This window comes from Bombus affinis, chromosome 1 (assembly GCF_024516045.1).
Source record: "Bombus affinis isolate iyBomAffi1 chromosome 1, iyBomAffi1.2, whole genome shotgun sequence".
NCBI lineage: Eukaryota > Metazoa > Arthropoda > Insecta > Hymenoptera > Apidae > Bombus > Bombus affinis.
The window spans coordinates 3,431,938-3,447,270 of NC_066344.1; the positions used below are offsets into that span (position 1 = coordinate 3,431,938).

General features: G+C 30.4%; 4 protein-coding genes across 16 annotated transcripts in view; 2 read left to right on the plus strand and 2 right to left on the minus strand.

Moving 5' to 3' along the window:
• Positions 1 to 3,107, plus strand: part of LOC126927935 (glucose transporter type 1) — a 32,012-nt gene extending 28,905 nt beyond the window's left edge. For all 12 annotated transcript variants that reach the window (XM_050717208.1, XM_050744301.1, XM_050744554.1 and 9 more), the window contains one exon: positions 1,030 to 3,107. In XM_050717208.1, the coding sequence (XP_050573165.1) occupies positions 1,030 to 1,133 (104 nt within the window). In that variant the 3' untranslated portion in view covers positions 1,134 to 3,107. The remainder of the gene's footprint in view (positions 1 to 1,029) is intronic.
• Positions 3,108 to 5,287: 2,180 nt separating this feature from the next.
• LOC126915584 (mediator of RNA polymerase II transcription subunit 27) lies at positions 5,288 to 6,963 on the minus strand. The gene is made up of 4 exons (XM_050720421.1): positions 6,616 to 6,963; positions 6,277 to 6,546; positions 5,869 to 6,169; positions 5,288 to 5,782 (listed from the first exon to the last, which is right to left on the minus strand). Exons 1-4 carry the CDS (start codon positions 6,786 to 6,788, stop codon positions 5,648 to 5,650), a joined length of 879 nt encoding a protein of 292 aa, XP_050576378.1. The 5' UTR covers positions 6,789 to 6,963; the 3' UTR covers positions 5,288 to 5,647.
• A 734-nt stretch (positions 6,964 to 7,697) lies between these two features.
• On the plus strand, positions 7,698 to 11,656 carry LOC126915561 (protein VAC14 homolog). Its single transcript, XM_050720328.1, has 7 exons — positions 7,698 to 8,330; positions 8,406 to 8,787; positions 8,855 to 9,428; positions 9,513 to 10,084; positions 10,164 to 10,282; positions 10,363 to 10,442; positions 10,504 to 11,656. Exons 1-7 carry the CDS (start codon positions 8,227 to 8,229, stop codon positions 10,806 to 10,808), a joined length of 2,136 nt encoding a protein of 711 aa, XP_050576285.1. The 5' UTR covers positions 7,698 to 8,226; the 3' UTR covers positions 10,809 to 11,656.
• LOC126915547 (inhibitor of nuclear factor kappa-B kinase subunit epsilon) lies at positions 11,039 to 14,464 on the minus strand. 2 transcript variants are annotated; one of them, XM_050720309.1, is made up of 4 exons: positions 13,277 to 14,464; positions 12,004 to 13,177; positions 11,709 to 11,910; positions 11,039 to 11,604 (listed from the first exon to the last, which is right to left on the minus strand). In XM_050720309.1, the coding sequence occupies exons 1-4, from the start codon at positions 13,698 to 13,700 to the stop codon at positions 11,167 to 11,169; spliced, it is 2,238 nt and encodes a 745-aa protein (XP_050576266.1). In that variant the 5' UTR covers positions 13,701 to 14,464; the 3' UTR covers positions 11,039 to 11,166. The 2 variants fall into 2 exon arrangements, with proteins under 2 accessions (XP_050576266.1, XP_050576275.1); XM_050720318.1 differs by having other exon boundaries at positions 12,004 to 13,202; positions 13,277 to 13,412.
• Between the last annotated feature and the right edge of the window lie 869 nt (positions 14,465 to 15,333).

The window sequence follows — 15,333 nt, forward strand, 5'->3', positions numbered from 1 at the left end:
AAAAAAAAAAGAAAAAAGAAAACTCTGAATGGTAAATATTAATCTTCCGTATTTTTATTTCGAAATTTTCTCATCCTTGAGCTTATTTACATGATAAAATGCTAAAAGATAATTACATCGTAGAAGTCGCAGTTTGCCTATTGATCATGTAGACAAAAATTTAACTAAAACAAGTAACGTAATACAGTTATTAAATCTTCCAAACGTCATCACTCTGGTGGATACAGATAACGTTTGAATGGAATATTCGTAACATACAAATTAATATTCATGAGCATATCACATAAATATCTGTAACTATAATATTGTGTTTTTCAGGTATTTTTTAACATACTTCAGGATTAAGAAATAATTGAGTGAAAAATATTAATCATTGAAGATAAAATTATTTTTCAATATTTTTCTAGCAAAGAAATATCTTTATGTCATATTTCCAGGATGCTGACGACAAGAAATTTTTTTAAATCTGTAAAAATAATAATACATAATTCAAGTATAAAAAAGTTTTACTTTTCTGAAAAATCTGAGTATATTCTCTTAAATAAAATACAGAAACATGTTTGCCATGTTTTAAATACGCAAGACGTTACTTCTTATAGACAAACTAATTTTCTACTAATCATTATAGAAAAATATTCAAACATATAATATGTACATAAATATATCAAGGCCACTTTAATCTAAGTGTATATTATACAAATACTAAAAAGGATAGCAAGTATTTGCAATCATAAAAAAAGAACATAGTAATAAAATTTGAATCTCGGTAACAGGATTACTTCATCTTAATATAAATCAAAAGCATTTAACAAACGATTTAATGCCTGAGTATGCAAACGGCCCGAAGGTACATTGCTAAGAAACAGCTCGATATCCTTTAACAGTTTCTTTCTACAAAGAATCGTAGAGGCTTGCTATTTGTCGTCTATCTAAATTGAAACGGTTTGGTAGATGAATGCCAAGAGTAGTGTAACAAGTATTGCAAACGCGCATGGAAAAAATGTGCATCTGATTAATGTTGGTGAACAGTTGTGTTTGCAGCTGGATCAGAGCGATCTTCCGGCGCACCCGCTCAACCGGAGAGACCACCGCCCCCGCTTCCCCCGCCACGCTTTCCGAACAGCGGTGTCTGACAATGGGAAACAGCTCCTCTTAATATTGGTAATCTAGTGATCATGAACGCGTCAATCCCACTGCCGCTACTGCTCACCACCAACAGTCTCACATTGGAGAATCAACTATACGAAATCATCACGGAGAGGAGCAAGGCCTGCGCGGCTTTCTTGCGGAACAGTTTACGTCGAGCAGTGAACGCGACCACTATCAGTTGGAGTGTCGCGGAGAATTTCGAGAGTAACGTATCGTGCAATCATGCCTGATTCGATGGACGAAGAGGTTGAAAATGTGGATCACCTGTTGATTGTATTCGAATATCGAATAAAATGAAGTCGATCGCGAACGTTTAAGCGAGGAGCTCAAACGACCGATTTAGTTCGGTCTCGAGCATGCTCGCACGTGAGGTAACCTCTAAGAATGAATATATCTAGATACAAGATCGAAACGTTTTTGGTTTCGCGGAATTTGCCAATTGCAATTTACCGAACAGGATAGAACAATAGTAAGTGCAAATAGGTGGTTGAGACATCGAAAAGACTCGACGATGATTTGGGGATTTTTCGATACGATTTTGGTAGGCGAATCAACCGCAGCGTTCGATATGAGACGTAACAATCTTTCCCACGTGAAACGTAGGGAAAAATTAGATAAAGGACGAGGTAATGAAAATCCTCGAAAAAGAACCTAACAAAATGTTGCGAAAGTGATTGTGCCTAGACATACGTTTGAAAGATAGAAAATGAAAAGAAAAGAAAATAGAAAACGCGTAAGTTGGATCGTGATCACTAAAAAGCATTTGAACTTCGTGCGACATCGAAGAATATAGAACATATAATTGCTAGATGCGACGAATCGTTTAACGAAACCCCAGAGGAAAAGAAGGTGTATATCTATATATATACTTCACTTTTATATCGTTAATTTCATAGGTTTTATTGGAATTATATGTCATTTTATATCACTGTCGTCTTTGCACTGTAATATGGTTATGTGTTACGTGTTTGTTGATAAATTAAATTCGATAAATTTTACGGCTGAAGTTAGGAACAAATTTCGGATCTGGAATCGACCAAATTATTATTCAGTCAGCATTAAACCAAAACACGGACTCTGTCTATCACTTTAACAGTCGCAGTGTTTAAAGACGTTAACTAAGATAACGTTGTATGTCGTTATACGGTGCCTCATAAAAACAACATTTATAAGTCGATCAATCATTTTATCTTATAAAAGTACGAGGATATAGTGGTACAAACGAACGGGTGTTGGTTATTGCGATAGTAAGTTTTGAATTATGCGCATGCGCAGTTTTATTTCGATAGTCAGTTGTTTTAAAACTAGACAGATAACACCGACACAAACCTTTTTACGAGTTAAGATTAGTCTTAATATGAAGCAAAAAATGAATTACAAATTAAGCTTTGACTAACAAATGTCAAATCATTATGGAATGTCAAACCCTTTCGTTTGGACTAGAAAATATTCTATAAAACGTACATTTAGAGGCATGCCTTTTCTTACTACCTTTTGTCGTTAATATTTTACACCAAAATGCACTTCATTTGATGTCATGCAAATTCTTTGGGAAAAACTTCCCCTATATGTATATAGATGTATATACTGTATACTTCTATGGTACTTACCATGTCGTTGCATAAGAAGATGTATGATAATCCTATACTATCCGATATAGTATATTTAATTCCCTATTCAAAATAGCGTTACACGAAAATTAATTACATCGTTCGAGCGATATATCTATTCGATGCCGATACACACAAACGTTTCAACCGATCGCTTTAATCGAACTGAGATGAACATTGACCGGATGCACTGTATACTGTTTCAAGCGCCATCTTTTTGTTAAAGAACAAACAACACTTAAAATTTCATTCACTCAAAGATTACATTGGACATTAGATATATCTTATACAATAACATAAAATGATATGATTTTTACAGAGAAATTAAAGCATTATTTTAAACTGTTACAGCTTTTTATTTATTTTCATGATTATACGTAACATCGATTGGAAAGTGTAAACAGATCGGATTACTTTCAGTTCTTACACACAAATTAGGTTCAGAGATAGAGTAATAAGCACCAAAGAATACACTGACACCATCGGTAAATTCTCTTTCGCGCTAGCTTATAAATAAATTAAACAATCTCTCAAATCGGTTTGCTATTTAAATATCGCGTTATAATCGCGATACAGTACCTAGAATAGAATGAAAAATGAATAAATAAATAAATAACATCGTGCGCAGTAAATCGTATGCTATAATTTAATGAAAAAAAAAAACAAAATAAAGGGAAAAATTTTAATTATAAGCTGTCCAAATCATACAGAATCAGTGAGAAAGGCAATAAAGCTATTGAACTGAAAATATGCTAAAGTAGATTTCCTTGCATTAGAGTATTATCAGAATTCCATTATTGATTATGGATACTTAGGCTAGAGATATACAAACATATATACATAGCTACTAGTTTATAGTAGCACATTGTAACGGGCTAATGATAACGATCGCAAACTTCGTTAATATCATACATGTATGTTGAACAAAAATGAACTGTACGTTTCCCACTCGTGTTATGGATGTACGATAATCGTGGACCGAGTGCTGGTAGCATATCCATTTTTTAAAATCATTACAAGCTTAAAGACGATAATTATACATAACTGTAGTTGCAATTACTTCAACTCAAACTAACTATGCATCTGAACGATGAGATCGATGAGTCGAATTCAGAAAAAGCTCTGTATTGTGTTAGAAAAATTATTTTAAGACAAACAAAGGATTTACTTTTCGTGTCTTAAAATTTGTTAAACTATATGTAAATTAGTAAGAGAAATTATCCGAGATTATTAGATGTGGATTAACTACGTTTATAAAATTTTTATCTCTCATGATTCTTTTTGTTATCCTGTTGAGAAAAGGCATGCTGTGATATATATTCATTGAACATTTCGAAGCAAACACAAAATTATCTACATCTAAAAAGAAACAAAGATAATCTATGAACGATTTTTCTACTTTCGCCACAATGAAAATTATAATTAATGTCATTAGATAAATATAACGATGAGATGCAGTTATGCCATATATATACATATGAATTTTGCAAAACACGAGACATTTCTCTTGTTTTCGAAGGTCTAAAGTCTAAAGTAATTTGTAGGTGTTCAAAGTGCTTTCAAAAAAAGAACAAAAAAAATACACTTCCTCGTATCAGAAAATTAATTTCACTATAATTCATCCACACGTAACGATATAATAAATAAATGGTTTCTAAAACTGTAATATTATGAATATGCATATAAATATATATATATATATACATATATATATACATATATATGTACGGCAACCTTTATGCGAGGACCTATCCGTACTCGACATGACTTTGATAACAAAATCAGTTATGATTGCATATATAGTTTTGAGTCAATGATATGATACTAAATTCACCGAGTATTGCAACGTTTATAGAGCCTTAAAGAAAGATAAAAAAAATTGGAACAGTCCAACAAAGTGATCAGAATAACGATTTGTAAAATAAGTTCACTGCCACTTTAACGACTTGTGCTCCACGGAGAGCGCCAATATTCCAAATGTGAATGTGTACAGTTATGTGAAAAGTACTTATAACTTAATTATATTTACATAATATTAATTAGAGTTATGTAAAACTAAATAGCATGTAATAATATTAAGAACGATATACATATGTAGGGTACAGATAAAAGAAAAAACCATCGATTGCAAAACTATTATATTCCAGACAAGAAAAAGATTATGCCTGCTCATTTGTATATTATACGTAAATCTTAACACAGAAAAGTTTCTCTGGTAGAAATTCTACTTATTGGCGTGATTCTTCTTTCTAAATATTTATTTCATAAAAAAGGTTATATCTTTTTAGTTTATTTCATTTTAATTAAAATATATATTCGGTCATAGATATTTGGAAAAAAAGTTAATATTTCGTTTAAAAAAGATAAATTTCTCTTCAATGGCCTGCAAATAACTTCTTATCTTCAAATTTGTTAAAATACTACATGTTAATTTTATATTTATGAAGCATTATATAGATATCTCTTTTTTGAGGAGAAACCATTTCATATTTTCTGGAAAGACATTTTAATTATTTTCAATTCATGCAATGTTGCTTTGAGTTTGTATTACTAAAAAAGATACAAACATATAATATTGCAAACATGGTTTTATTTGCAATTGTATATATGCGTAGCAATTGTCTATAATATTTTAATTACATACTTATGATTAATGTATTTAAGCTGAACAGATAAATTTAAGTGGGAAGATCATATACAACATCTTTTAAAATCTACAAATAAAAATATTTACTAAGTAATATCGGTGTTTTTAATTATTTAGTTAGAGGGATGTATATAAGAAAAAACAAATATTCTTTTTTCGATATAATTAAATATATTTCATAAAAAAAATAAAAATATCATGTACAATATCAGTTTTAGAATTTGGAATTTTTTCTGAATATTTATGGTTTACATTCTTGATGATAGGATTCCAATGTTCGAAAATCCCTCCATGTTGGAGGTAAAGCACTGTGTAAATGTAAACCACAACGTTTACATGGATCACTAAATAGATTATTTAAACTATGGAACCAAGTCTGTAAAAATAATAATACGAATTAAATAAATTAAATTTTATATCTGTTATATTATTCAAATCCTATTATCCTTATTACTTCCTTACCATAAATGATCGGACAGCTAATTCAGGTAATGTAGGAGAATAAAAATGTAACATAGCAGCGTGAGCATTTTCCGTTACTTTTCTAAAAACTTTGTGTCTGGACTCTGTCCATAAATCCATAGGTTCTCCATAACCTTTAACTACTACCCATTCAATCATTAAACCTTTAAATGCTATGACTCCTTTTAAAACATGTCCCAGGGTAACATGTAATACTACATTTGATGCAAATGGTCGAGATACAGATACTGTCATATCATTAAAAAGTCTATCAAATGTGGCTATTAATGAATCAACTTGTCTATAAAGGAAATAAAATATATATCAATAATCTTATTAATATTAACTCATAAGTTATAATTTAAACTATGCTACTTATAACTATGTCATTGAAATAATTTAACTTACTGTTGAGGAACATTATGATTACTCGTTTGGATTCGACCTCTTTTTGCTCTGCTAGTAGTATTATAAGATCTTTTCAGAGAATTCTGGCTAAGTATTACTTGAGCAACATTGCTATATTCATGAACTTTGTCCGTCCACTTGTAACTATTTACTAATGTACTATACAATGCTTGTCTTTCTTGTGTTGTTTCTTGACTAAGATATGTAGTACTTGCTAAATTAAATGGCCCTGGTGGTGGATTTAAACTGCTTACAGCTTGTTCAACATCTCTAAATACAAAAAAAGAATGTTTAGTACGATATGATTTTATGATAAGTGTATTGTTAGAAATTTAATACCTTAGGTTGACATTGACTGTTGTTAAAAGTTCTTGCAATTCAAGCAAATATTTATTTTCTTTATTTTCTTCTCCATGATCAGCGCGTAGTCCATTTCCTAAAGAATCAAAGACTTGGCCAACACTTGAGCGTAATACCTTAATTGCTGTCAGTGCAGTCTGTAGCTGTTCCATTTTTATCGTTATTAATATCTGTTAGTATACATCATATGCTAGTATTTATAATAGAGCAGTCTTTCACGTTTCTTCTTTCAATGTACATATAAAATTGAAAAAAGATATGTAAAGAGCATAATGCCTTCTCCCGTTATTAAATCATCTTCCACTAATAACAATACTAGATTCGTAAAACACTAGGTTTCTCAGAACATTACGCCACGAACAAGATACCTCATAGATCTAACACTCAACTATTTGTCATGATCATGGTCATGGAAATCATGCGTTTATTTTTATATACACAGTTTGGAAAATCCGTAAAAGGGATAAGGCTTTTAATGTCGAAAGTTATGCTTTACAAATTGGCCACTATAGAACGCGACCGAGAAGTTAGGATTCTGTATTTAATGGTATTTTGGAAGACATTAAAGGCATTGAAAATAAAGAATATGAACTAAACCAATGAGCTTGCTGAATGACTAAACTAAACTACTTTTCATAATTTTTCACCATTTATTTGAAGTACGTACATATACAATATTTCATTTGGTAAAGAAAAATATTTATGTATATTATATAATATTTATTAAATTATATTTATTAAATTATATATTATATAATATTTATTAAACATTAGTTAAATACAAAATAATAATAATATAAGCATAATAATCATATATGCAAGACAAAAGTTTCTATTATCATTATCGTGGCGCCGTTTTTTCCTCCCATCCTCACTACTACTCAGTCCGTCATGAATCGTGCACTAAAAAATTGCACTAAAAAAAGAGAAAAGGAGGCAGAGACGACTCAAGCTATCTTTATACGATGGTATTACACAAAGAATTCTAACTTTTCGATTAAAGCGCCTTACTGTGGACAAATTGACTAAAACTGTCCGGTCATTAAGAGTCTTATCCCCACAACAGAAGTTTCCAGATCTATATATATGACCGTGGCCATATCAGTCTTTAGAAAATTTTGATTATCTTCAGATGCAATGTAAATATTTCAAGATTAAATGATGGGATCGGTATTAAAGTCTTTAAATTTATGGTTTATTCGCGCTTTATAAGAATATTGAAAAATAAATATAGTGTCATGTTTTAAAAAATACCTATAACCTTGAAATTTTGCAAAAAAAAAAAAAAAAACAGCCATGAGAAAAATCTATTTTCACCATTATGTGTGCCCTTGAAATGGTGTAACTTTGCCTTGAAAAGATCTTTTATATAACAATAAATAAAGCAAATGTTTAGATGATCCCATTTATCCGGTCCACTTTGTATATGATATACATACATTTACGTATTGTACGTATTGTATACGCACACATGCGCTGGTAGAAATGATATTAAGTGAAAATTTGACATCGGAATAATACGGACTCAGCTGTCACTTTCTTGAATAATTTTAATGTATAGTTTTGTAATTTAAAACGTGACATTAAAAGATGATGTCCGAAAGAGATTATGCACCACTTAGTGCTGCTTGTGTACGTTCTCTTAATGATAAACTTTATGAAAAACGAAAAGCAGCTGCTTTAGAAATAGAAAAGTAAGGTTATATTTCTTGTTTATTTATTTATAATATTATTTATTCTTGACATTTATTAATAATATTTTATTCCAGAATGGTAAAAGAATTTGCTGCACACAATAATACCATTCAAATAAAACGATTATTAAAAGTATTAGGCCAAGATCTTGCTACATCACAAAATCCGCATACACGAAAAGGTGGTTTAATAGGTCTTGCAGCAATAGCAGTAGGATTGGGAAAAGACACTGGTCAATATATAGAAGATTTAATTCACCCTATCCTAGCTTGTTTCTGTGATTCTGATTTACGTGTAAGATATTATGCTTGTGAAAGCTTATACAATGTTGTGAAAGTAGCAAGAGGTGATGTATTGCCACAATTTACAGATATTTTTGCAGCACTTAGTAAATTAGCTTGTGACTCAGAACAAAGTGTAAAAAATGCTACCGAGTTACTTGATAGACTAATGAAGGTAATTGAAAATTGTGGAATACACAGCATATATAATATAAAATTATTTATCTTAAATACTATTTCAGGATATTGTAACTGAGAGTGGTCTATTTGATCTAGTTGGATTTATGCCTTTATTACGAGAACGCATTTATACTAAAAATCCATTTGGTAGGCAGTTTGTAATAGCTTGGGTGTCTGTCTTAGATGCTGTTCCCAACATGGATTTTATCATATTTTTGCCTGAAATTCTTGATGGTTTATTTAGAATATTAGAGGATCCAATGCCAGAAATTAAGAAAGTTACAGACACAGTTCTGGGTGAATTTTTAAGAAGTATAAAGGCTAATCCTGGAAGGGTAGATTTTCCAGGAATGATAAATATCTTAATTACACATGCCCAAAGTACAGATGAATTATTACAATTAACAGCAATTACATGGATTAAGGAATTTGTGCAATTATCAGGTCCACTTATGCTTCCTTATATGTCTGGTATTCTTGTAGCAGTATTACCATGTTTAGCATATGATGGAGATACTAGAAAAAGTATTAAAGAAACTGCAACACAAGTGAATATGAACTTGATGAAATTAATAACTATGGAAAATAAAGAACTTGTACATAATGCTAGTGAAACTGGTGCTCAAACTCAAAAAGGTAAAATTATATCTTCTTAAAATCTTCTAAAAAGTTGTAAAATACTTAAAGAATGATCATAATAAAAAAAATTGATTTTTTCAGATTCTAGTCAAACGTATTCCCTAGCTGAAAGTTTAGATTTATCTAGTGTTGTTGAAGTGTTAACAAAACACTTAATGTATATATCAGTCCAAACAAAAGTTGCTGTTTTAAGATGGATTCATCATTTGTTCATAAACATTCCACATAAAATGTTTGATCATATCGAAAATTTGTTCCCAATTTTAATGAAGTCTTTAAGTGATAATTCAGATGAAGTGGTGCAACAAACATTAGTTGTAATGGCTGAAATAATTAGCTCAAAATCACCTGAAGCAGCAATTCCAGATTCAAATGCAGAAATGCAAAACAAATATTTTACAAAATTTATTGTAAATTTATTAAGGGTATTTTCAACAGACAGACATTTATTAGAAGAAAGAGGAGCTTTTATTATTAGAGAATTATGCGTATTATTAAGTGCTGAAGATATTTATAAAACATTAGCAAAAATATTGTTGGAGGAACCAAATTTAAATTTTGCATGTACAATGATACAAACTTTAAACGTTATACTATTAACAAGTTCAGAATTATTTGATTTGCGCAATAAACTTAAAGATTTAGATTCTGTAGTGAGTATACTTCAAATACTATTTATATATTTAAATGTTTTATATATTTATATGTTTTAAACTATATGTATTCTTATAGGAAAGTTGCGAATTGTTCAAATGTTTATATGTATCCTGGTGTCACAATCCTGTTGCAACTGTAGCACTATGCCTTTTATCGCAACATTATGAACATGCATGTAATATTATTCGATCATTGTATCCTTTATTATCGTATTATATCAAATTTTAAAATTAATTTTTTCTAATCTAATATTTCTTAATTAAAAATGAATTAGCGAAAATATAGAAGTAACTGTCGAATTTCTTACTGAAATAGATAAATTGGTACAACTGATCGAGTCTCCAATATTTACTTGTAAGTATATTGAATTATTGTGGTACTTAAATTATATTTACAGAAAAATAATGCATTTTAGATTTGAGATTACAACTTTTAGAAAGGGAAGAAAATGATGCTTTAGTATATGCACTTTATGGTCTGCTTATGATTCTTCCTCAAAGTGAAGCATATGCAACTTTACAAAGACGTTTAGCAGCAATTCCACCAACAACAAAATCTATACCAAAAACAGTATCGAGGCCAAAACCATTTAAAGATACATTTAATTTCTCTGAATTATTGAAACATTTTCACACTACTCAAGAACAACATAAAGAACAAAAACGTAAACAGCGATTAACAAATTTAACAGAAAGAAATACAAGTCATGCAGACATATAAATAACATTTTTATAATATTAAATTTTAAATAATTATAAATAATAATTTATGTGAAAGTAAACTTGTGTATATGTATATATACACAGATGGATACATACTTTTAAACTTTGTTATTGTATGAATAACTTGTCAAAAGAAATTTACACACTTTTATGATATTTTCTTTTTATTACAAAATTACGATATATTATCAAAATAAATTGTTTTTTCATAATATTTAATATATACAGTTAACTTTACAATTAATATTTATTGGCTTTGTACATATAGATACATCAAAACGATAAATAGAATAAATGTATTGGTATTTACAGTCTTTTCCTCATTAAAAAAATAATAAAATTTATGAAACATTTTGCTAGAGTGATGTATACTCTGAATCATCTGTATCATCTAGACTATCAAGTTTTGATATACGATCAAGTTGATCTATAAGTAAATCATTTTTATATAGAATCATTGCAATTCGTTCCTGCATGACACACATGTTCTTCCATTTTTTTGTACTTTCTTGAGCGGGTAAATTAGTTTTTTCAATAGTTCTTAATTTCTCCGGAAATGTGTCTATTAAATGTAAGAAATTCTCATAACGTTCCTTGCTTTCATGGGACAAGCGATAAGAATACGTTTCTAATATATGTTCATAATTATCTACATCTTTGTCTAAGATTTGAATTTGTAGGAAAACCGTTTGTGCCATTTTATACCAATCAGCAACACATTCAGATCGGCTTATCATAGATGGTACACAAAATGTTTCAAGAAGATTCTTTATTCTTTGTCCCGTTGATGTAACCTGAGAATAAGTGAAGAAAGATTAAAAATAAATATTGGTTTTCTTTTTATAATGCTCTACTTTCTTGCCTACATGATATGAAGATATCTATATTGAAAAAATACCTTTATTCGTTCTAGAACATGAAACTGTTCATCATTGTATGTGAGACCACGAGTAGCTCTGTCTCTTAATAAATGTTGCCAACCATCTCGTAAACGGTCAACTAAAGTTGATGCCTTTTGGCTTGCTTTGTTGGCCCATGGACACCACAATCCACGAATAATATTGTCCCATTCTCCACGCAGACTACCTTCCTTCATGTACCTATATTTGAAATAATAAAACCAATTTTATTCAAATGGAATAAATCATTCTTATTAGACAAACCAAGAGAGAATGCTAACAAATATTAATCACCTCTGATGAAGCTGGACTACTGCAGGTGCTAATTCAGTCAAAAGCTCTTTACTTTTCAAATCCAATTCTTTTTTCCAATTCTTCATTTCTAAAGTGTTTTGACTTCCAAGCTTTCTAGAAATTTGCCAAGCGAGATTTTCACTTCTTTCTATTGCTATAACTGTATCTTCTATAGCTTTTGTAAAATCTTTGGAATGTTGACATTTTTCTAATAATCTTGTGAGTTCTGTTGAGACAAGTCCACTGAAAGCTTCGATCGCATCCTGTGACAGTTTACTACACAATACTAGTTTGTCGATTCTTCTTTTGCAAACATAGCCTACAGAACAAGCTACTTTTGCTTGACTAGCATCATTTTCAACAGACACTAAATTTGCAAATACTGGGAATTTAGGTAATTCTGAATCCACAGGTAAATCAACATTATTGTTTTCTTTAGAAAATAACATTAATGGTTTGCTCTCAGATGTATTTGGATAACCTTTTCCAGGAGTACATTCTTCAACAATATTTGTTAAAAATGTATCTCCAAAAAGAATTATCTGAGCATGAGGTGCAATATCAGTTTGATCTTGTATATGTACTTGAAGCGCTGTCAACTTTTCTTCAAGATGCAGGAAGACTTTTATGAGACTTCCTTTATGCATGTTAAATATGTGTATACGTTTTCTGCAAAGAGTATCAGTTACTTCTGAAAAGAATCGTTCAAAACTCCACATTTTTTGGGGATCAACCTCTAGTAAACCAGCTAATAATGGAGTTACAATTTTTTTTAAACCAATACTCAGCTGACAGTTTTGTGGTAATTCTCTACTCCATTCGATAGGTCCACTTTCAGAAGTTTGTACACCAGATATAACACCAGATGCTTTTTTTGTAATAATATAAAACATTGTTTCTTTATTCCTACGACCACCAAACGGTCTAAATGGTAAATTTCCTGTAGCTACATGATACAATGTCACACCTATGGACCATAAGTCTACAGTTGCTCCAAAGGTTTTGCCAACAGGTTTACGTAAGACTGCACGTTCGTATATATCTGGATGTAAATATTCCTCCGTACCATACAAAGATACAAATTGCTGATCTTCTTGCAATTCTCTGGCAGCACCAAAATCAGTAAGTTTATAAATCGTACTACCATCATCAGCAATGAATTTCATTATATTACCTATAAGAACAGCAATGATTTATGACTTTTTTAAACAGATAGATATATCATATTTTTCAAACTTATATGTTTATATTTTTATATTATATAATTTCCTACCTGGTTTTAAATCTCTATGTACTAAATTATTATCGCGTAAATGTTTCATTCCAGCAGTTAAATGTTCCAAGACTAATAAAAATTCGCTCTCTGCTAGCCCATAAGTATTTTCTGGATCGTCTAAGATGTTGAAGAGACTGCCTCCAGTACAAAGCTCCATAACAATTACTGTACCACGTCCATCTTGCTCTTCTTCGATTGCTAACAGTTGAACGATATTTTCATGATTTACTTTTTTAAGGACTTCAAATTCCCGCATTTGTACATCATGTGGCCGCATATGACTGAGCTGATTGAACGTTTTAACCGCGACGGGTTCCCCGTTGTTTTTATTCACACCTTGAAAAACTGCACCAGTAGCACCTTTCCCAAGAACGCTAGTTGTACACCATACAAAATTTGTTGATCCACGTAAAAAAGACATTTTTAAACTTTTCGGAGCGTATACAAAATTTGTGAGTTTGGAAATTTGACAAGCAGTTTAACCTATTTTATGATTGATAAATTTTAAAACTACAATTCTCCCATACGTATTTATTATACATCTGTAAGCTTTCTACTTCTCAGAATTACTCTTAATCGTTTCATAACACGTTACATAAAAATTTATGCGAATGATTAATAATGCACTCTTGTCAGTGACCACCAACTTTCGAATAAAGTACATATGTATCGGTACAATTGTACAACTTGTTATTCAGTGTGTACAGGAGCGTAACAGTACTTCGAGATCCTCGGCCTTTCATGCAGTGACAGATAGTAATAAATAATGATTCTTATTAAAAGTATATAATGTTTAGCGAGATCTATATTATGTTATCCATCAAATTCGTATAACAGTAAAAGTGCATAAAAATTAATAACACAAAAAATTAAATGGTTTCGTGTATTATATCGCGTGACATAAATAATGTATATATACAAAGATGGAAAGAAGAATCATAAAACGTTACACGGGTAAAGGAGCTATTGCTGTCTATCGTCCGCTGTCATGCGAGTCACGCGTTGTTATATTGTTTTATTTGTATGGGTGGCATTTTCGGCCAATACGCGTGTTTAACTCTACGGTCTGTCAAAAACAGCCAATCAGATCAGTATTCTTTCCAGAAAACTTCTTTTCATTTCTGCTACGTATGTGACTGTCATCAAAGTAAAGGCGTTTTTAAAGATTTCAAGGTTACTTCTATTTCTTTATTAAATTATATATTTTTTATACATCAATCGATGCGTTCTTTATCCTCTATGAAAACATACTGTGGTGTTTGTATACAAAAGAGATTAACTTAAAAGATATTTTAACCACAAGTTAACGAAACTTTTCATACGAAGGACAAGGGAAACATAAACTGGTTCTGCTTTTCTTTGTCTTTTATACGATAGATTGTATAAAATTAAAGTTAAAGTATCTTTTAGACGAATCGTTTAGACCCTATACTTTTATCAGTTGCGATATACAATCTGTATAGAGATACACCCTCTGAAATTTCCTCTCTGATTTTATATGATTAAATAAGTTGAATGAAAATCCATAATAAACCCCGATAACTTTTATGACAACATAGGGTTATTGAGAAGAAGATACGCAATGCACGATGTAAACATTAAATCATTGCAACATTATTAATGTCGAATTAAGAATATTGGATTAAGAAATATGAATCGCAAGAAACAGAGTTTAGATGAACTCGTCCGTATATATTTCTCAGCTATATAATTTAATTATCAGCAATTAAACAAGAAGAATGTCCTGCGAAATATAATATTACTTGTGACAAAGTTATTACAGTTCTTTATTAAGTATATTTCAATAATTTTATAATTATTCAAATTAGTACAAAAAATTATTATACTTTGTCCTTTGTCGTAGATATCTTATAATTTTGTTAGATCAAACACCAAATTATACAGTTTCTGAAATGCACAGAAAATTCTTTTATTATAATACTCCTTAGCTCTATCAACAATTTCATGTTTCATTGCACGTTAAAGCTTGATAAGTGACATGGGAGAAAATTGAACGTACGTCGTACGTGTTCTATTCGGTATTAGCAAAACGC